Source organism: Phoxinus phoxinus, assembly GCF_949152265.1.
Source record: "Phoxinus phoxinus genome assembly, chromosome: 1".
NCBI lineage: Eukaryota > Metazoa > Chordata > Actinopteri > Cypriniformes > Leuciscidae > Phoxinus > Phoxinus phoxinus.
Window position 1 is genome coordinate 44922808 of NC_136876.1, and position 23812 is coordinate 44946619.

General features: G+C 39.9%; 2 protein-coding genes across 2 annotated transcripts in view; one reads left to right on the forward strand and one right to left on the reverse strand.

Annotated features, from left to right (window-relative positions):
* Positions 1-2926, forward strand: part of arhgdia (Rho GDP dissociation inhibitor (GDI) alpha) — a 38675-nt gene extending 35749 nt beyond the window's left edge. Inside the window, exon 6 of the mRNA XM_079630708.1 lies at positions 1214-2926. Coding sequence (XP_079486834.1) covers positions 1214-1413 — 200 coding nt within the window. The 3' untranslated portion in view covers positions 1414-2926. The remainder of the gene's footprint in view (positions 1-1213) is intronic.
* Positions 2927-4434: 1508 nt separating this feature from the next.
* Positions 4435-23743, reverse strand: cdr2l (cerebellar degeneration-related protein 2-like). The gene is made up of 6 exons (XM_079630584.1): positions 23470-23743; positions 23119-23237; positions 13734-13846; positions 9787-9935; positions 7692-7856; positions 4435-6481 (listed from the first exon to the last, which is right to left on the reverse strand). The coding sequence occupies exons 2-6, from the start codon at positions 23195-23197 to the stop codon at positions 5572-5574; spliced, it is 1416 nt and encodes a 471-aa protein (XP_079486710.1). The 5' UTR covers positions 23198-23237; positions 23470-23743; the 3' UTR covers positions 4435-5571.
* Positions 23744-23812: the final 69 nt, after the last annotated feature.

Sequence of the window (23812 nt, forward strand, 5' to 3'; positions counted from 1 at the left end):
GATATACACACACACACACACACACACACACACACACACACACACACACACACACACACACACACACACACACACACACACACACACACACACACACACACACATTGTATATCCCATTGTAGTATAAGTGTTAAAACGCAGTAAAATCTAGTTTAAAATAATCAAATATCATTCTTTCTTGTGTTTATTTATATGCACCAATATAACAATACATTCTAATAAAACAGTATTAAATGCATTATAATCAGGGTGCAATATTGACAACGATAACTTTGTTGAAAATTATCATGTTTTGGGGGGGGATTTTGATGATAACTTGTTTGAAAAAAAATGGGGGGGGGGGTTGATAACTTGTTTGAAAATTATCATGTTTTTGGGGGGATTTTGATAACTTTTTTGAAAATGATTGTGTTTTTTTATTTATTTTTTGATGATAACTTGTTTTGAAAATGATAATGTTTTTGGGGGGATTTTGACGATAAAAATAAAATCTTTTGCAGTGTGCTTTTGAGCTGGTACCTTGACTGGAAATTAAATCCATATGTGGCATTTAGATACATTTAATTGCATTATTGCATAATGCATTTACACTGCAAATAAAGCTATGAGATTAATATATGAAATGAACATTGAAATATAAAAAAAAATGAATGATACTTTAAACAGGGAAACTAAAACCGCCAGAATGTGTCGGAAAGTCTCTGTATTAATGAGCGAATCATTCATTTAACCAATTAATTCAAATGGCGGATTCATTCAGGAACATGATTGAATCATTGACTCGCCTGATTCTTTACAAGTGTGTTTGTGTTTACATGGATTCATTCAGTAACACTCAACACCCCTGCATGTTTCTTAGAGACACACAACGATTCTGCTGGGCCTTTTCTTTTCGTTTCCAAAAAAAAAAAAAAAGTAAACAAACTGAGAATTTTGTCTAAAACGTAACCCAGTATTAACAACTTGTTTATTAAACTGTATAAGATCAATATCTCGTTTGCAATCACGCTAATATTTGGGAAGAACGTCACTCTTGCTTTATCATGTTATAAATGTAAAATTTAGGGCATTTTTGCCACCATATCTTGAATTTTGGGGTCATTCAATCAATGTTTTTTTATTTTTGTTGAAACATTTGATTGCTCTAACCTTCACTGACGATGAATTAATATAGCATTTAATTTAAACCTCTTCACCCGTTTCTTGTGTTCAGTTGACAAGTCCGACTACATGGTGGGCAGTTATGGGCCCCGGCCGGATGAATACGAGTTCCTGACACCCTTGGAGGAGGCGCCCAAAGGCATGCTGGCCCGGGGCACTTACAACATTAAATCCAAGTTCACTGACGACGACAAGCACGACCACCTGTCCTGGGAATGGAACCTCAACATCAAGAAGGACTGGAAAGATTGAGTTGTTTCCGAACCCCCATTTTCCTTCTTGCCATCCTCCTACCCAATTCCTCACTCCCTTTCTTCCCCTCCAACCTCCTCCAGTTCCCTCCATCATCACCACCACCACCACCACCACCATCAACATCATAGTCCTGGATTAACCGATTCAAAGGAAAAGGATTTTTCTCACTCCGTCCACTTCCCCATCTTCAATCCCTTCCTCCACATTCCCTCTTTCCCTCCCAAATGAGTATTGAGGCTTTTCATGAAATATATATGTGAAAACAAACAAAAACGTGCACAATCCATATTTTGTGTTTTGGTTTGTTTGTATATAAAAGTAAAAACCAAGAGGAAAAAAAAAAAAATAATGTTAAAAAAAAAAACTCATGGATACTTTAGACATGGATGTTATTAGTAATCTTCACGTCTTCCCTCTCGTGTCCCGAACCCTTCCCCGCTTATCCCACGTCATTCCTTTTTCTGACATTCCTCGTTTTCTTTTTTTTTAACCATGATCTGCCTTTATGAGTGTAATGGGAGAAGGTGTTTTTCCACTGGCATTCCCTCATAACTCAAGTTTGCCTTTGCCCAGAGGGAACGTGTCCGATGCCTTCGAGATGAGCCTAGGGTTAGTGTAGCATGGGTAACTGTTAGCAGGTCTCGGTGTGAATGTGTGCGTGTCCGAATATTTGGTTTTAGCTACGTAGGGTTCGTCATCCAGTCCACTAGGGGAGCCGTACTAAGAATCAGCCTTGCCCTGCTCTAACGGCGTAGGGTTTTTTTGTTTAACCATTTCATCGCCATGTGGCCTTAAAAGTGATTCCTGTAGCAAGACATTTGAGGAGCTGCCTTTTTAGCATCTTACGTTTAAATTCACTCTCAAGTCTTTTGTCCTTAAAGAGGCCAAGGTGCTTTACCGACTCTTGCTCCCTCAAGGGACTGGCGGTCACATCTTCTGCCTCGTTCGATTGGCTCAATTCAGGATGGACCAACCTTGAAGGCCAGTAGAAGATCGTGAACCTTGATGCTGAGTTCAGTTATCAAATCCGTTCCTAAGACGGCCGGTGCTTCGTTTGCAGAATGTGCCCTTTGCTTGTGGTTTGCCAGGTTTAAAAAAAAGTCTGATTTCACTAACAGATCTCACGTGTTGAACTATTCTACAGAAAAATGACCAACACCATAGATTGTGCCTCCAGTATTGACGACCACAAGCTGCTCTCGATGCGTAAACCTAAGGGAAAGAAAGTCAGGAGGTGCATTTGTAGTGGGACCGATCTGGAGTGAACCTAAATCTCAGCTCTCAGTTTCCGGTCCAGGTGTAGTCTGACCTCAGTGTTCACACGAGAGAGGATGTGCTCATGCATCACTGCACTGTTTTATACACGCTTGTTTCGTTTGTTTTCTTTGGTGACATCGCCTGCAAAGTAGTGGCTTGATGCGCTGGTCCAGAATGCTGCTTCTGTCTTCACCTGTTTGTACTTATCTGGAGATTACTGTTCACCTGTGTCAACATTAAAGTGTTCAGAACAGACCGTTTCTTTTGTCTTCCATTCACCGACATGAATTCTGTACCATTGTTTTTTTTGTTTTTACTTCACCAGGGTGGTGTGTAGATGGGAAGCCTCATTCTGACTAACTTAGTGGCTTCAAGGTCTTGCATAACCAGTCCTGACTATCGGCATAAAGTCTGGTCTACATTTACAGCTACACACCAGCCATTCAAAGCACACCATTGATAGTAGCTACGTTAACATGGGACACCGTTTGTTGAATGAATCTGAACGTACTAGTTTACATGAACACCAAATAAAGTGATCGGGTTGATGTGCGCGTTATGTTACAAGCTTCAAATCAGAATTGATCTTTTGGACGAATATACTGAGTTTCCCGCTGTTTAAACATGCTAACCATCCTCCTACATTGCTTCTTTTCTTTGTTTTAAAGGGTTAGTTCACCCAAAAATGAAAATCACCCCATGATTTACTCACCCTGAAGCCATCCTAGCTGTATATGACTTTCTTATAAAATTAGGAGGATATAATGAGTAGGGCTGGAAAAAAAAAAAAAAAAGATTTTCGATTAATCGATTTTTAAAATGTAGTCGATTCAAAATCGATTCTCAAAGGCCAAAAAAAAAAAAAAATTCCCCATATTTATTTATCTATCACCCAAAAGCCAGTATTAGTTTTCCTACAGTTCATAGGCTTGCAGCCTCCATGTTACAGACAATGCTAGTTTTCTCTTAAACATAAAATAATCTGATCCGGTTTGATCAAGGCATGCGACTGTTCTGACTTGTCCAAATTTCAGCATACATTCTTCATCTTGCATCAACATCCTGTCTATTCATTGTATGCATTTGAAGTTGGGTTTTACTGTACCCATGCAAGTGTACCTAAAATAAAATGTTTAATATACAGTTTTGTGGCTCTTAATTTATTTTTATTAATTAACCACTTGTAAACTAATGTTCACCGTTTAAAAAATAAATAAATATAGGATTTGTATTAAATCTATATTCATGGAGTCGAATCGGAAATCAAATTTAGAATCGAGAATTGAATTTAGAGCTTGCGAATCGAAATCGAATCGAAACATCTGAATCGATACCCAGCCCTAATAATGAGTTATATTAATAAATACCATTGCTCTTCCAAGCTTTATAATGGTAGTCAATGGCGGTCCTGATTTTGAATCCATCATAAAAGTAATCCATACGGCTCCAGGGGCTTAATAAAGTCCTTCTGAAGCAAAGCAATGGGTTTTTGTAAGAAAAAATATTTAAAACTTTATATACCAAAATGACTAGCTTTCGGCAGACGGCCTACACAAGCTGACTTTTTGGGGTGAATTATCCCTTTAATATTTATCCATTTGGGGTCCCAGTTTGGAGACGACAAGCACATGAACCATTGTGCCGTGCTGCTTATATTTATAAAGCAGTAAAAACGTCCCTTCCCGCGTCCAAAACTATGGGTGAGAGTCTGAAACCAGGACTGGTAGGACGTTTACAGGAGATGAGTGAAAGGAGACTTTTAAAATTACATGACAGTCATCTGACAATTTATTCAACAGCTTGTTCCACCCATCATACAATCAAGTGTTTGCATGTCCTCTCGATCGGATTAGAAAAGGTTTAAACTACCACTTACAATCCGAATGAAATTTGGCCAAAATTTTATTTTACTGTATTTTGAGGGATGGGGTTATTCAACATGGTTAATTAACACCAGAAATTAGCCAACTGAGAGAAAAATGGATGGCGAGTTTGCGATCACAATTTGTGTTCATCCAGAAGTACCAATTGTTGTAGACTCTAAATATATAGTAATGCTAATGGGTATCTCTACTTAATAAGCGCCTCAAAAAAATACTGAATATCATCTAAATAAGACTTGATGGAACTAACCTAAAACTTGTGTAAGTCCAGTGACTAGTGCATCCTCATTGTAGCAATCTAGTACCTTGTGGGCAACTTTAGTTCCTGGTGTTCCCAAGATTAGAACTTGATTTTCTGCAATTGTTGGCCAGGTTTGTGTGAAATGTGCGTCAGATGGTCAGTCTGTACGCCAAAAATGTTGCACTCACTCACTCACTCACTCACTCACTCACTCACTCACTCACTCACTCACTCACTCACTCACTCACTCACTCACTCACTCACTCACTCACTCACTCACTCACTCACTCACTCACTCACTCACTCACTCACTCACTCACTCACTCACTCACTCACTCACTCACTCACTCACTCACTCACTCTAATAAATGTATCAAACACCCTTATAAAGCAAAGTGTGATTTAATATTGAACAAAAGTGGTTACACAACGCTGTGGTTATTCATAACATGTAATACATGCGAGAAAGGAAATAATCAGCAATGATCATCTTCAGGGTGAATATGGTTAAGTTTAACCAATAGTGAGTAATATGGTCTACACTAAAAGGCCAACCCGGCAAAAGCACATTAGACGACGAACATCCTGTTAACAGAAAAACCACCATTTATCTCTTGATGTGTGGCATCGAATGATTCAGGGATGGGTTGTACTAAACAGCCCTCTCTAAACATCTTTCTGACTGTAGTTTCAAAAAAAGAAAAGAAAAGTATGACGTTACATGAACGACTGAGGAAACAGAATCAGTGGCACGAATATTACGAGCGAAATTGGCTATTTTCCACCTTTCCTCCCCTTGGTGGAGTTTGTGTCACTTTTCCTCCCTTTGGTGGAGTTAATGTCGCTCTTGGTCCTCTGCAAGCGGGAAAAGATCTCCTTGAAGAGGGCTTTGTACTCGGGAGTGTTTTGGCTCAGCCGCTTGTCCACAGCCTCCACTTGCCGGCTGATTCCCTCCAGGGCCTCGGGAGTCGAGGGCGTCTGTGGAGGAGTGGGTGGCCGCTGGGGTTCTGCGATCCGGCACTCCTTCATGGACGGGTCCCGGGACACGGGTCGGGAGGTCTGCACCTCAGCGTGGCACAGACTCTCCTCGTGGCGCCGGCACTTCCCTAGCAGCTCCTCGTACTTCTCCAGGAGGGCGTGGTACTGCTCATCCACCTCCCGTAGGATGGACATGCCCCTCTTCCGGACGCCGTTAGCATGAAGCGCGTAGCTGCCTTTGCGTCTCCCTGAGGCGTCGAGCGCAGAGATGGCGTCTAGAGCCGTGTCGCTGCAACTCTTCCGGACGGGCGCCCCGTCCCCGTTCTGAGTTCCAGCCATGACGGCATCATCCGGCGTGTCCGTCTCGGGGGCGCTGTTGAGCAGCGTTTGCTCCAGGCCCTCGTCTCCGCTTAGCAGGCAGGCTCGGGACTTGCGAAGCTGCTGCATCTCCTGTAGCTCCGCCTCCAGTTCGTACACACGACGCTGGCAATTCTCCGCCCCCGTGAGGCGCTGCTCCAAGCGCTCGTACTCCTGTAGCACCGCGCCACATTCCCGCTCGGCCGCCTCACGCCGACCGCGCTCGGCCGCCACGGCTGCGCGCAAAGACGACACCATCACGCGCAAATGCTCCTTCTCTTCGTCAGCGGGCGGACATTCCTCTAGGTCACCGCTGCCCGGGTAGGACACCATGAAGCTATCCTCGTACCTGCAAAAGAAACACCAAACCATAGGCACAGAGAACACACCGTGATGGATCCAAAGAACAGAAAATTCAGGTTTTAGAGACGACAGTAATGCTGATAACACAATTTTAAAGTCACAATGTAATGAAAGCATCACATTTTATTGCATATAGTGACGTATAGAGTCCCCAACTTCAGGGCCAAGTCGATACTGACATTTTTTAAACTTTGAGCGCTGTTGAGGGGAATCGTAAACACCTCTGATTGGCCATTGTGTTCACGCGCTCATCGGATTTGTCTGTGATTGGCTACAATAGTCAACGCACGGGAGCGTTTTAAAGTGTTTTATAAAACGGGAGAGGGAGCATTTGAAAGCACAAGCGTGTGTATCTGTGTAAGCGTTCGTTGTAAATATACATCAATGACGCTCTTCACCATGTTTTTTTAAACGCTGATCATTGTAGCCAATCACAGACATATTCGATTAGCGCGTGGACTAATGCTGCGTCCTAAATCACATAGTAGGTATTAAATTTGGTTGAAAACTTTCTTCGCAAACATGATTACGTACTATATAGTATAAATGTGTGTACTGTAGTATGAATAAAATTGGGATGTTATCATGTGACCTATGGCATCAGTTGCGTCGCTTCACTGCCATTCACAAATCCTCTCCCGTGGCGTCATGGGATAGTAAAGTGTCCATTGAACGCACACTTCAGAATCTCACCGGAAGTAGTAGGTCATCTGGGGACTTGCCTACGGTTTTATGAATACTACGAATTTGGACATACTACTTGGCTCACGTACTGTATTATGATATGATAGTATGCAATTTTGGACACCGGGTAAATGATTGGAGAAGTCCTGCATCAAAAGTCTGTCATTTTTCACCTGAGTTTTATGAGAAAATTTGGATAATTTTTAAAAGCCGTTTCATGGAGACTGCACTCATAAACCTACATTTCTAGACATATATTTTTAGGGCTGATTATAACCAGAATTTTTTTTATAATTCTCTAATTCTCTAAAACTGTGGGAATCTTTTTACATATATATATATAAAAAATGTGGCGCTACCCTGACCAAGGTCTATTTCATTCTGTTCTTCTCTGTCTTGTAAATGACTGTGTGTCGATGCTGAAATACTGTCTTCGGTGTCATTTCCCCCTGCGGACACATTTCTAATGACGCGACATGTCTCCGCTGCAGATGTAATAAATCGGGACGCACCTGGGAGCGGTGCAGAGCTCTTTGAGGCAGGGAAACGAGTGCACCGTCTTTCTCCTCTCTTTCTTTTCTCTGTGAACCCGGAGCTCTTCCAAAGTGCGCAACTCCTCCACGCGAGCCGTCAGCGTGTCGACCTGCCCCTGCAGCATCTCCATAGTGCTCGTCAATCTGTGTGAATACGTTTGCATATGATCCCTCAATGCATGAGACGGCCAGACAACATGAACCATATCAGAAATGTAATGTGCTCTGCTATTGTCCATTGTCAGATAATACAGAAATGCACCATCAACCTCTGAATAATGTAATTGCCTCAATATAATTTCAGTATAGGGATACAAAAGAAGTGTGTGTAGCCTGGAGATGTCACAATATCAGTACAGTAATCCTGATTTGATGGAAGGCAAACAATGGTAAGTGGGAACTAGTCAGATAATGAATCTGAAGGTTTAACTTATGAATATTAATTGATTGAGGCTCCAGGAGGGTTACAATGCAATATCAGCATGACCGAATTAATATTCATGAGCCGAGCCTTTGCCAGAGTAAAGCCCTGTTCACACCAAGGGCGATAATAACTAAAAATATCGTTTTTAAATTAATTTGAAATGTAAAATAATAGTTAAGTGTGTATTTATAGAATATGGTTACACTTTATTTTAAGGTGTCCATGTCCAGTGGGCAAGTACTGAGTAAGTAATGTACTTACTATAGAGATTTGGGGTTTGGTTCAGGGTTAGTTGCATGTAATTATGCATAAATACTACATGTAACGTGTAACAAGGACACTATAAAATAAAGTGTTACCTAGAATATATAGAATAAGTAATAGTCCACACCACAATTGTATTTACACATGGTTCCCAGATAGTAACAGTGTCGGGACACATTAGGATTTCTGGCCCGAATACCAAAGCGGGCCAGCTTGGGCTAGAGGAGTGGTTATGAATAGAGGCGGGGTTTACCGGAGACGGGAGCGCCGGATGATTCTGTCAGCATTAAAGACTTATAAAATAATTTAACTCACTTTCATGTTTGAATGCCTTCTGTTTGTGATCCGATGTGGATTCTGATCACCGTATAAGGTAGACATATTTATACGCGATGCAAAAGACTATGCGCGCTAACCATTACCATAGTAAATGCTTGAAGATACGCATAGTAAAAAAACATGGTGAACGCTTGAAGAAATCAGACCAATCACAAAGGCTATCACAATCATGTTTTTATTTGATCTGTCAGTAGCCTACGTCTCGTCTCTTTATATCGGACTATCATAAAATAAAGCAACTTTTTTTCGGGAGCTTCCTCTGTTTCTCTGACTGAAAATATCTGTAGCCTACTGGGAGTCGAGAGAGTGCTAAAGCTCCTCAGGTCGTACTTTTGGTGGCATATATTTGTAGAAATGATCATTCTTTCTAAATGTGATGTAAACGTCCAAATAACGTAACTACCAAATAAACAGAAACAGACGCGACTGGAGAGGTATGTGTGTCCTCTTTCTTTTGTGAAACCTAACGGTAATTTATTTCTGTGTGACTAATGTGCAATTTTGACATACATTAATTCATTATGATCAATGTATCACTTTATATTGTAAACCTGTGGTAATCATCAATGCCTGAGTTTTAAATATTCAAGTAAACAACAAAAATGCCAGCAAACGGTCGCTTTTTATCATGTTTGGTTTGCGATCACGCTGTTTCCAGTGATTTCTTTCTGATTCGTCACTTTCACAACGATTTTCTTCCAGCTGATGAACAATATAAACCTTGACAGCCAATCAGAATCCATCCTGCTTTAAAGAGCTTGAGCAGCAGATGATAAAACTGTGGCACGCGCTTATAATAATAAACGGCTGTGTTTCCCTAAACATCGTAAGCCTAAGTTGATCGTGGCAATTGTTCAACGATCAACGCGGCCAAACATTGATGTGGACGCTAATATAGTTATCGTTCTTTGTGTGAACGGGCCTTTAGACTCATAATGTCAGGAATATATCAGTTTTAGAGAGGTACAATAGAGTAACTGGTATTGGAATTTACATCCGCGGTGTGTAGTGCGTTTCCCATGATGCTCTTGATAAGGTTTGGCTCACCTGTCAATCTTCTGCTGAGAAGTTTTGCTTTCCAGCACCAGTTTCTCATTGGTTATCTCCAGCTCTCGGGCCGTCACATCCAACTGCTCGTACACTTTAGCGTGCTGCTCGTTCATCTCGCGGAGCATCTCCATCTGCTTGGTCAAGTACTGGCACAAAGAGACACATGCAGAGTTTAAGATACCATTGTAAACGGGGCTATTGGTGAATGTGCTTTTTATTTGAACATTAGTTCAGAAGACTATTTTCGTGACTTAGTGTCAGTGAATCGATTAAATATGCTGATATTATGTAAACCTAATTTGAAGTGGTTTATAAAAGTGGCAAAAATAATGTTTCTCCCAATTATGATGAAATATCATCTTTTTCTTCATGTTCACAACTACAGTAAAAATGGGACCGGTGTTCAAGCTATTATAAAATGGCATATTCTTGAGGGAAAGTTTGGTAATCTCTTGTGAAATGTGTTTTAGTGTTAAATATCGCTGTGAACTTTCCTACACTAAGCTTAAGCCCATAAACCCCTTACATTTCTCTTTTTTTCCTCCCTGTGCTTGGATTCATTCGGCTGCACCAGAGCAGTCTCAGCATTACAGGTCTGAGATATCGAAATGCTGTGCAATCCACACAGAAGGAGGCCAGTATCCGAATATATCTGAGAAACAGCAGCTCATTGTTCTCAGATATGTAACCGAGTCTTTGTTCGGTGGGTCTGGCACACGTACAGGCGACTCCCACCGCATGTGCTCTCATCTACAAACACGCTTCACGCGCTCCATTAGCATCGTGCTGATATTTGATATCTGGAAATCTGACATGCAATTCATTTCATCAACGTTTTTTGATAATATGAATTCAATATGAAAAATGAACACAACATATGGGATATGTCCACTAACTGTAGATGATATTAATAATCAAAGTTTAAAATGCCAACTGTAATTTTTTGTTGTTTGATTGTTTAATGCGTATGTAGTACAGGTGAAACCAGAACAATTTGAATATCATGCAAAAGTTCATTTATTTCAGTAATTCAACTTAAAAGGTGAAACTAATATATTATATAGACTCATTACATGCACAGTGAGATATTTCAAGCCTTTATTTGTTATAATGGTGATGATTATGGCTAAATTATCATTTTGAATTTGGGGGTTTCATAAGCTGTAAGCCATAATCATCAAAATTATAACAAATAAAGGCTTGAAATATCTCACTTTGCATGTAATTGAGTCTATATAATATATTAGTTTCACCTTTTAAGCTGAATTACTGAAATAAATGAACTTTTGCACGATATTAAAATTTTTCGAGTTTCACCTGTATTTCATTATATTCCATAAATTAACTTAATATATTCTAACATTGCAAATTTGATGTAAAAAATTTATTCAGCCAATTTTATTTATTTCATGACGTTTTTGGAAAACAAAATGACTACGTTTACATGTGCGATTAGTGCGATTTGAGTAATCCTGCGATTGAACTTTAACTCATGTAAACACAATACTTCTGTCAAACTAATGGGATTGAGCTCATAATCGCAGTAATATATGTGGTGTACGCCGATTATAATGGCAATAAGCAGGCATGTAAACTCTTTAATCGCATCTATTTCCCTCTGACCAGAGTGCGCATGTGCTTGTGACGGACACGGATGACGTTGCCATGCACAGATTCGTAAATATAGCGGTAAATGCGGCATAAAAATAAAATTCTAAGTGAATAATCAGAATGATGAAAATTGCGTGTAAACGAGTAAAGAGTTCTGCTCGTGTCAGGTAAACATCTTCCTGCGAATAAGTCCTTACTCTGATTATTTAAATGAATAATCACATTATTAGTGCACATGTATACATGGTCAATGTGGTGGAGATTATGTGGTGCTTTACGGCACATTTAGGGTGCTTCACACCTAGTTTGATATGCTGATCCGAACCAGAGTTTGATTTCTCCCGCCAGATTGTGTTCGCATTATATTATTTGGGTCCGAACCGCTTGCATCAAAGCATGAGCTGTTTACCCTTGTCGCTTTGTACCGTATTTTCCGGACTATACGTCACACTTTTTTTCTTTGTTTGGCTGGTCCTGTGACTTATAGTCAGGTGCGACTTATATATCAAAATTAATTCATACTGACTGAGATGAACCAAGAGAAAACATTACCGTCTACAGCCGCGAGAGGGCGCTCTAGTGTGCGGAGTTGTTCAGAAGCGACACCGAGGAAGAGTTCAGTGGAATTAGTGTGGAGTGAGATCGCGGGAGCTTGGTGAACTTGCTAACCGGTAACTTGTTGGACTCGCTAGCTAATGTTAATTTAGTCTATTCAGCCTCCCAGGTATATGTTCTTTATGCTATTGTGCAGCTGAATAACTGTTAATGTGTTGCGTTAACATACTGGACACCTATTCAGCCTGTTGTTCTGTGTGCTATTGTGCAGCTGAATAACTTGCCTTTCCAGATTAAATGTCTGTTCTTGGTCTTGGATTTTGAGAAATAAATTTCGAAATAAATGCGACTTATAGTCCAGTGCGACTTATATATGTTTTTTTCCTCTTCATGACGCATTTTTTGACTGATGCGACTTATAGTCCGGAAAATACGGTAATGACAATGCAGTGATATAGGGCTGCCCTCAACTTAAAATTTTTCTAGTCGACTCGTAGTCGTTAATTTAATCGATTGGTCATAAATAAGCCATAAATCAAAATAACAAGCCTTTAATTGCCTATGTGGAACACATAGCCTAATCAGCGCTCAAGCGTAATGATTATGAATGTGTCGTGAAAAAACAAACAGAAGGAGACGGTCTAAACAATTTAATAATTTATTGATTATGTTTTCGGGTGCAGAGATTAAGTCAACAATGCTGACTCTGCATTAGTGGACGCGCCTATATGCCCTTTACATACGGATGACATAATCTGAGAATATTTATTATCCATTTGAATTTGTTTATTTAAAAGTAGACATTTCAAGCTTTCTATAGATATATTTCTCTAGCGTACGCTGAGTTTCGGTTCATTTATGTGACGCGCGCTCCAGTTCTGACTGAGAGTTTTTATTTACAAAAATAAAAGTAGACCCTTTACAGTTTGCGTTACTCTTCTCTGTATGACCAAAAATGACGGAGTATTGTGAGTTAAATGCAGTGATTGCGCCGGCGCCTGTATGTCATGCAGAAAGCGGCTCTCCACACAAACACTTATGCGCCCAATAATAGCGCACAGTTATCTAGGCTAACATTAGAGCGAGCGGACTTGGAAAGTTGCTGCTAATTACATGTTTCAAGCAATAAGCCATATTTGAGGTCGATAAATGATAGGCGAATGTTTGGATTTCCTGCCGTTAACGATGATGCCTGCGTGATTTCACCGCTTCCTGTAGAGTTTTATTTTTTCTGCTACTAACCGATAATAATAAAATGTTGGACGACCAAACATCTTCTAGTCGACTAACGGTTATTCGGACTATTAGCATTGCTCGCCTCACTTTTATATTTTGGTTTTTGAACCTTTGGTTTTGTTTCCAAAGCATCAGCGGATAACAGCTGTCGCGAACATACTGCAAATATTCAATCTAAAGGACGCGAAAGTGAGCAGAAATTAGATCATGATGATATGAAATCATACGTTATTGATGAATAGAGGTTCACTTGCGCGATTTAGTATGATTTAGTTCATACCAGCAGCGAACCGTACCCAGACCACCCTTTTTAATGCGTCCAAAAGTCTGACGTCAATCAAACCCGAAGTGCGCTCTAAAAGCGCTAGTGTGAAATAATCTAGATTACTGGCTAATAACTGTATTGCACTTGGTTTAGAGAAACATGTCTAATTAGTTGTGAAATACAGTATAAATAAGCATAGTTATGTGAACGGCAGTTGTGGATCACGAGAGGATGTGTTCACGAGCTCTGTGTGAGCAGATGTGGGGCTGGTCTGTACCTCGATCTCCTGCACCTGCTCTTCATTGTTGATGTACATCTGCTGCAGCGAGTCCTCCAGCTCTTTATTGCGCTCCAGGAGGGTTTTACCCAGCTCGGCTGCCAAGTGCAGATCTGAGACAAACACACAGCACAGTATCAGGGGATCTGCCGGGAAGTCTTTTGTTTCTTTCGTTTCCTCCATTAAGCAGCACACTGTGTACTGCAGGTGTGTTTTAGCATTAGGAAAAAAATATTCTGGTTACCACAGTTTTCCATTCATTTCTATTGGGCAATTAAAGAGAACCTACCAAGTTTAATTGTTTTTTTTTACTTTAAATACAGGAGGAATTTGCAAAGATAACTGTGAGAACGAGCAATTCAGTGACACAATGTGAAATCATACTGTCGGGGTCAATCATACAGTTTTAAATAAATGAATACTTATTCAGGAAGGATGCAGTACAGTGATAGTACAGACTTTTACATGGCTACCAAAATATTTATATTTCAAATCAATGCTGATCTTTTGAACTTTCTATTCGTCAAATAGTCCTGACCAATTGTCAGTTTCCACAAAAATAAATAAATAAATGAAGCGGCACAACGGTTTTCAACATTGATAATAATCAGAAATGTTTCTTGAGCATCAAATCATCATATTAGAAAATGATTTCTGAAGGATCATGTGACACTGAAGACTGATGCTGAAAATTCAGCTTTTATCACAGGAATAAATTACATTCTTATATACATTACAATATAAATCAGTTATTTTAAAGTGAAAAACAATATTTCACAATATTACTGTTTTTACTGTATTTCTGATCACATAAATCAGCATGACAGACTTTTCAAAATGTTGGGGTTGCTAAGATTTGCTCAGTAGTGTACATCTGAACATGTATATTTTATTACAGGTCAAATACAGATAATAGTAAATAGTAAGTCTGATGGGACTGAATTGAAGCAAAATCCATTAATTAAGTGATTGTGTAACGGATAAAATACAGAATCACGCTGATAATATAACATCAGAGGAAAAGACGCCTGACAAACGTGAAATGATTGACTGGTTCTGACATTCACTACTTTATGTGAGATCCCACACTTTATATTTTTCATCTTTTCACTGAATTGTGCAGTTCTTTGAACATTTACAACATAGCACGGCCTCTCAAACTGTTGTGTGTGTGTGTGTGTGTGTACCGATGGTTCATGCTGCTCTCTTGTTATTTTCAAGTAGCTCGAGCTCATGCAAGCCGAGTGTGTTTCTCTGCGGTAGCTGGAATCACGTCGGTGTGTTAAAACCTGAGAAAGGAGCGAAACGAGGCCAGAGAAAATCCTGCGGTTTAATTCCGCCTAAAGGAGGTGATTTTTGTTTAATCCTTCGTGTTTTCTGATGAACGTGAGCCAGAGGGACGTCAGCCAAGATATGACTGAAGAAATCAAAGACGAAGAGAAAGAGAGGCGGGATCCAATCACTGTGAAGCGCGTGTAATAAAGGTCAGTACAGTCAAACAATTCAGATATTTGGCCTTCTGTCACTATTTTGTAAACGGTAGAAAGATAAGAATAGGATAGAGAAGAAGAAATGTCTACTTGAATGGGAGAAGACCAGAATCTTCAATGTATGGTTTACTTATAGTTGCACGTTTCACTGGGATGAAACATATTTTGACATCAAATGACTCTAAACGTTTGTGAAACCTTGACAACGGTAGCTATGTTTCCATCCATCCGCATTTTTTATGCAAATTTTGGGGTTATTGCAACGCTGGATGGAAATGGCAGGATGCATATCAATTCTAAAAAAAATGCGCATAAAAAGCTAAAGCGCTCAATTGAGGCAGATGATTTTGCGCATAAATTATGATGGATGGAAACACATTTTCTGAATAAATCCCTCAGTGCGCAACAAAAACTCGCATGACTTTTTCCCTCAACAGAGGATGTGATAGGATAACTGGACTAAACAGCGGACCAATCACATCACAGCATCTCAAATGTTGGTTTGTTCATTCTGAAATGCTTGAGCCATGATTTGGTCTAGTGGTCGGCCGCTAAACAATATAGGTTTTTTTTGCCCGATATTTGGCCATTTTCAAAATGTCGGCACATGTATATATTTAAGAAAAATGTGTTATTTATATATAAAATATTTATATTTATATATAATATAAATTATATATAAATCTATACACGGTATATACATGCAAATATTTCTTAAATATATACAAGCATGTGTGTGTATTTATATATACAAAATAATTATACACAGTACACACACATATATTATGCAAACACAAACTTGTATTTTGGATACGATTAATCGCGATTAATCGTTGCCCAGCACTAATATATATATATATATATATTAGGGCTGTCAAAAGATTAATCGCGATTAATCGTATCCAAAATACAAGTTTGTGTTTGCATAATATATGTGTGTGTACTGTGTATAATTATTTATATATATATATAAACACACACAATCATGTATACATTTAAGAAAAATTGGTTATATTTATATATAAAATATTTATATACAGTATATAAATGCAAATATTTCTTAAATATATACATGAATTTGTGTGTATTTGTACATAATAACTATACACAGTACGCACACATATATTATGCAAACACAAACTTTTATTTTGGATGCGATTAATCACGATTAATCTTTTGACAGCCCTAATATATATATATATATATATATAATATATAATATTGTCTTTATATCGGCCATCGGTCACCCTGCTCTCGAAGATATCAGCCATAAAAAAAACACAATATGGGTCGACCACTAATTTGGTTTATACCATGGTCTGGGTGAATACTCGATTCTGATTGGCTGCAGGGTGTCCATTAAAAAGTGATGTAGGACACCTAGTAACGGAGTTCTAAAACCGTTAGATTTCGATTGTAAAACTAAATTAAAATATAAACTAATGTTTTAAAAATGTGTTATTTGGCAAGTGAACATGGCATAAGCGGGTTAATGCCCTTCGAGGTGTCCGTTGTCAGGTATTAATGGACTTGGGCGGAGGCAACCATTAACCCTTACCTAATCCCCTCTCAGAAGCGTCTCGCACGACTGCGCTCTCGAACGCCAGCATCCGAACGCAAGTCCTTTATGACGGAGGAATAAAGAGCCACAGTTTCTTCCCTGATTCCATTTTCAAATCAGATATTTTGCAGCGATATATCAGGAAGTGACGATTTTGTCCTCCTGAACACATCGGATGGAAACGCTGTTTTATTCGCAAATGTTTATGCGATACGCCAATTTTGTTAAATTCGCAAGTTTAGATGGAAACAGCAAATATCTTTTGGTTGTCTATAGGCTGTTGTCCTGCTGATTCTTTGTTTTTGTCTCCCATTCCTTGTTTTTCCTCCACAGCCGTATCTCCACAGAGAGCGCGGTGTGATTTGACACTAAACCCCCCATTCAGAGACACAAGCGCAGTCCTCCAGTCTCCTCAGATGGCGTTTTAATACCCAGCAGACACTGGGAACATGCTAACGGAGACTCCCCACACAGGGGAGGAAGTGACATCGTGGGAGGCGCTGAAGTATTCAGATCTGAATCATTGACCTCCATTACACGGATGTGAACGCAGAGATTTATCATGAGGCAAACATGCTATAGTGAGGAAACACACGCATAAATCATACAAGAGCGTTCGGGGGGCCGCGGTGTAACACGCTTTCCTCCTGTGTGTGTGTGTGTGTGTGTGTGTGTGTGTGTGTGTGTGTGTGTGTGTGTGTGTGTGTGTGTGTGTGTGTGTGTGTGTGTGTGGAAACTGATCCCATGAGAGGTACTACACTGCTGTAAATGTTAACGCCGGTATCACAGCACTTCTTGGATAAGGTTGTTGCATAACAGCAGAATATGATATTCTGTACAGTCAAGAGTTTTGTTTTTTTAGCAACAGCTTTTGAAACAAGGTCAGCGGTGATCTCCGAGGACCCACATCCTAATTAAAGATTTTTCTTAATTAACATTCTCAATGAGGATGTGTTTCTCTGAAGAGCCTTTCCAAGCTAGCATGCAGGTTACAGACACACACTCCTGCCCGAGGACACGTATAGGCCTCGTGTGCACTGAGATTTTCTGCACGTGTGGTTTCAGAGTTTAACACAGCAAACCAAGAACAAGTGCAAAGCCCTTTACAACTACAGCTCAAGCTGAACCTCTACATCCTCTCCACCAGCACGAGACACATGTTCATCCAGATTTACTACTCACTTTATCTTGAGTACTGCTAACCACCAAAACGCTGAAGTCGTAATCCAGTCATAAAAATGTAATTTACTGTATAACATGGAGTGTCATTGGATTTGGCAAAATATGGAAAGATAAATCAAAAGTAGGGTCGTACACGTAACGACGAGGACTAGAGTAAAGTGCCTGCTATTGAAATATGAAGTCTGCATTTTTATTTTTGTTGCACATCTGTGTTATGAAAAGCGCAGGTTCAAACACGCGAGCATCTGCCGTCTCATTACATATTGATATATGAACGCATGAACTTCATCTCTGGAGCTTCACCAGCATTTCTGATAAAAACTATCGTCAAATAGAAACAGAAACTCAAAAGGTCTTCACGACAACCCGCCAAAATAAAAGTTTGGTTCAGGGATGTCAAAAGTACTCCGGTACCAAGTCGACACTGAAATTTTAAAAGTGTGCTTATTTAAATAAAAAGTTCTGATCTATTATTCTCCCTCACTGTTTTTTTTTAAGGTTTACAAGGGGTGAGAACCACTGGTGTACGCGCATCAAGGGTTTCTATTTACAACGTGTTTTTGCAGAGTTGAGCTTTGTAGCCAATCACAGACATGTTTGTTGAGCCAATAAGAGGCATTTCTGTTAGTCAGAATCTGCTCAATAGACTAAATGGCTGCAGTGATTATGTATTTTTGTAGACTAACCCGGAAGTTAACATCGTCCTGTTCCCTCGACAAAAACACAACTGGATTTTTCACTTGGCTTTAGGATTATTGCAGAAAATAAGGGACTGGTTTCATAGACTTAAACCAGGATTAGGCCTTAGTTCAATTGGGGCATTTAAGTAGCTTTTATAATCGTAACCCAGAAATAATTTAAATAAACTTTACTAGTGTGAATTTTAAGACAAAATGCCGCTGACATATTTTCAGTGCAAGTTGCTTTCAGTTAAAACAACTCAGACATGACGTATTTTTGTCTGGGACTAGGCTTAAGCCCGGTCTGTGACAAACAAAAGCTTATGATTCTTACATGTTTTGTTTATCCTGATAATCTTCAGAAATTAACTACTTTTATGATTTTCTTTTCTTTTTTTACAATCGGCAGAAGTCAAAAACTATAAGGACCCCTTATACTCCCTATATGCGGTGTCCTTTTGGTCTCTCCAAGTGTCCTTTTTTTTTTTTTGGAAAGACATCTAAATTTACCTTGAAAAAAACATGCAGAAAATACAGTTTTGGGAAAATCATCCTTCAATCTGATAGCTACAGCAAATGATGACTTTTAATCATAATGCGTTAAACAAGACAAATGATGCATGCTTAATTTCAATGCGAATAATCGCACCCTTTTTGTGTGATTAATCACGATTAAAAAGTTGTATCTATTGGCAGCCCTACTCAAAATAGATCTGTGCATTAAGTGTTGGAGTGCAAGTTACCCACGACTTGATCGGTTTCCTGTAATGTGTTTCTTTCATTTTCATTTGATCTTTTTAATCCAATGCTCACTTAACGTAACAATAAGGCTTTAATATGTCATCTACTCATAATTATTAACAGCATTAATGATGAATTAATTTCATTTATTTAATGGTTTCTATTTTCAAATAGTACAATTAAAAAACTATTCAAATAAAACAATTACTATAGCTTTTGCCATGGTGCCGAGCCGTGAAATTTTACTGGTATTGTTACAGACTGGTGACATTTTTAGTACCGCGAGAACACTAGTTCGGTTTAACTTGAAAAATGTATTATATTGCCATTGTCCAGAAGAATTTACATCTCAAAAGTTATAATAATAATTAGGGATGCACTGATGTGTTGCCCAATATTTGGTATTGGACGATTTTTTGAAAAACCGCGAAAAAAGAAGAAGAAAAAAACGCTGCATTCTGCTGCCAGGCCAGTAGATGGCGATGAGACACTATAGATTGAACACGTAATACACATGTGCATTATGTCATCGCCTTCAGAGATTCGCGCTTTTGTTGTTTACATGGAAACCGTTTTCAAAAACGTACACTTTGAAACTCGTTTTCAAAAGTTTGCGTTTTCAGGCCCCCAAAATGCAGTTGTCGGCCAAAACGCAAGTTTTCAGTTGAAAACGGTGTCGTGTAAACAGCCCCTAAGTGTCCAGCTCATCACACACACTTATGCGTTATGTAACCAAATGCAAGTAAATAAGAGATCATCACATAATGCATGACCAAATGTGCTGAGATAAAACTCCTGTTGTAAAGACATTTGATCTGCCATAAAAGCGGAGTATCTCCATGTACTGTGTGTTTAGTGCTGTTTGCATCTGAAGTGTCTCTTGGCTGAGTGATGTCGTCGTCTTTCACCCTCGTTCTGCCCAGCTGTATCGTCCCCTTCAAAAGAGACAGCGGTGCCAGGAGTCCCAATCAGATCATCCCAGCCTTAAAGGAACACGCCGACTTTTTGGGACTTTATCTTATTCACTGTATCCCCCAGAGTTAGATAAGTCCATACACACCCTTCTCATCTCCGTGCGTGCCGTAACTCTGTCTAACAGACTCTGTTAGACAGACTGACTCTGACTCTGTCTAGCTTAGCACAAAGACTGGAGGTAAATGGCTCCAGCTAGCATACTGCTCCCAATAAGTGACAAAATAACGCCAACAAGTCACAGCGTGTACAAATAACTAGGTCACATGAGGGAACTATATTCTCAGAAGGATGAAGCACTGCTACTTCTGCGGAGGGATTTGCTCGCAGTGCCTGAGAAGCCCCGTGGTGAGGAGACGAGAGTTTGCTCAGTGTTGCGCTAATCACTCCGCAGAAGTAGCAGTGCTTCGCTTTCTGAGAATATAGTTCCCAGTATGTATACAGTTAGAGGATGGCTGTGTCTCATGTGATCTTGTTATTTGTACGTGCTGTGACTATACAAATCACAACATGTCAATAGGAAAATGTTGGCGTTATTTTGTCAATTATTGGGAGCAGTATGCTAGCTGGAGCCATTCACCTCCAGTCTTTGTGCTAAGCTAGGCTAGCGGTGTGTGCGTCAAACAGAGTTACGGCACGCACAGAGATGAAAGGGTATGTATGGACTTATCTAACTCTGGGGGATACGGTGAATAAGCTAAAGTCCCCAAAAGTCGGCGTGTTCCTTTAAGTCCTGTGGTTTGGGTTCAGCAGGGGACATCACTCTTCATGGTGAAGTGATATCCAATCGTGGCCCTGAAACCACAAACTATTCCAGGCTCAGTAAATCCACTTCAAAACCAACGTGCCACTATCTTATTTATCAAAACGCCACTAACTGAGCGAGGGAGATATTTCACTCTTTTCAGATCTGAGCGGGCCGGGCACTTCCTAAAACGCCATTTCCTCCGGTGATGGATTGCTTTGAGATCCGGAAACGGATCAATATGGAGTCTCTGCAAAAGAGATTGCGTGTGTGTGTGTGTGTGTTAGGCCCTGCCTTAGCACAAAGTGCATGAATATTACTTAGCTAATTTGATTGTGAAAAAATATGCCTCTAAACATGGGATCATTAGAAGTCTTCCTGTAGCTGGCGGTGCATTTCTGAAGCATGTCTAAACATGCAAACCAAGCGAGCCAATGCGGTCGACGGGAAGATACACAACTCGACTGTTCCTGTTCCACAACTTGAGGATCGTCGTTCCTGATTTCATGTCAATCCCAATTCCTCAAATAGTCCGAATTCTCCATTTGCATTCCTTCCCATTCCCACTGCACAGCTACAGTCAAACCAACATGTATTCAGACACCACAACATTTCTCACATTATTATTCGCTATAGTTTAGAAAATGGTAATAAAATATGACAAGAACTCAAAGTTATTAAATCAGTTGATATTTCACTGATCCTTCTGTTAGACTGTCTCACAAATGAATTGGGTTGAATATCTGTCAGCTGTTAAATTTAAGTACACACTATTTAGTTCAACCAATCACCAAGCAATGCTTTATAATGTCGCAATTAAAGAAAAAACACTGAAGCAAAACATGGTCAGGTCAAAGTGTTTCAATCATTTTTGGTCCCAAATTTTTATAAATTGTCCTGGTAGTCACTGTATGAATAATTTTTGGGTATAATGTGTCACAGTTTACTTTATTTTTGCTATCCTCACTTACATACATGAACTATAGTGTCCTGCACCCACTAGTGAAATCTGGTGTCTGAATAATTTTTGATTTGACTGTATAAGACACGTGCATCAGATCTAATTTAAGCATTCGGTTACTGGCTCATCATCAATTCTAGAGTACAGCGTATAACAAAGTGTCCTGAAAATACATGAAGATCGGTCACGGGCTGTTCTACAGCTCAGCGATTTCAGTGGGACTCAATCCAGAGGGCAGAGAGAGGGCAATGGCATCATCCTAAACTGAGAGAGACACCAAGAGAGAGGTGCGTTTGTGCCGTCCATCCAGGTTTCCTCTCAGCGTGATGATATTGAAAAAAAAAAAGTTGGAAAACTCAAAAGATTGGAAAATAATCCAATCTGATCTCATGTGAAACAGCTGTTGCACTGTACAGTCCAGAAACCTGACGGCTCCCATTTGACCAAGTCGAGTTCCCATTACTTTTCCAGTTGTTTGGATTGGAAGGAGCTTCGGATATTATAATTTTTTAATGAAAACAAATCATTAAATCACATTTATACTTTTATCCGAGACAACTTACAAAATGAGGAATACAACAAGCGACTTATAAAATGCGATGCGCCATCCATTATCCAAAGCCGTTTGTAGATTTTGAAGGTTTAAGAAAAGCAAATATATCAGCAGATTTATATGATGCATCTCTGCTTACTACAATGAAAATGAATTACACATTAAAGCTTGGACTCTGCAGACACACGGTTAGTGATGAGGAGATTAACCCAGACTGAGCTAATGCTGAGCATCTGGACTGACACAGATCCAGAGGAAGACGTCATCCATCTACAGGCACCACCACAGATGGTCTCTAACCTTCAACCTTTAATGCATTTCCAAATATCACACGATCGAGACTCCAGAAAGACAGAGGAAACCATTGTTTCTGCACACAATGTGCACTTTCTTTGTCCGTGGTTTGTCATTCTCTCTCTCACACACACACACACACACACACTGACACACACAACCGTCTTTGTTGTCAAACTGATGCGGTTTGTTGTTTTAATCCTCACCTTGCTCCAGGTCTCTCTGGTCGTACCAGGGCTCGTCCTCTTCCGTGACAAACTCGTCCATTCTGCCGGCTCGGAGCATCAGTGTGTCGCGGTAACCGGAGGCTCAGAGATGCGGAGATCTATCAAAGCGATACAAATGCATGAGATTGCAACATCTCAAGGCGCTCATGCTGTACACTTACAATTGCATTTAAAAAAACAAACACAGATTTTCCTAGATGTCCATTATTGTGCGTTGAAACACACTTTAACACGCTATTTTTAGGCTGAATAAATGTGTTTTTCGAGCAGCATCCGCGATGGAGAGATCCGCTCAACGCAACAATGACAGCGCGCGCTAACGTTACTTACTGCGAACAAACACGCGCTCCGTTCCCGTCAAACGTTTCCCGCATGCCAGGAGAAAATTTCCTACGAATTAAAGGAAATGTCACGGTGTTGCCATTTAGTTCTGACACGTTCAATCCCTCCCACCGCCGTGCTAAGCGCGGATATCTCTCCTCATCCGAGTTCCCGACAACATCCCGTTGGTTTCGCCCGAGAGATGATGAAGTACCCGAAATCCTAGTATTGGGAAGGTCAGGCTCTTAATATTCATGAGACAAGTCTTCGCTATTGGTCGGCTGCAGGGCCACGTCAACAGTTCTTATTTATATTCACAAACGGGCGTCAGCCATTGGAAGGGGTTTCAAGC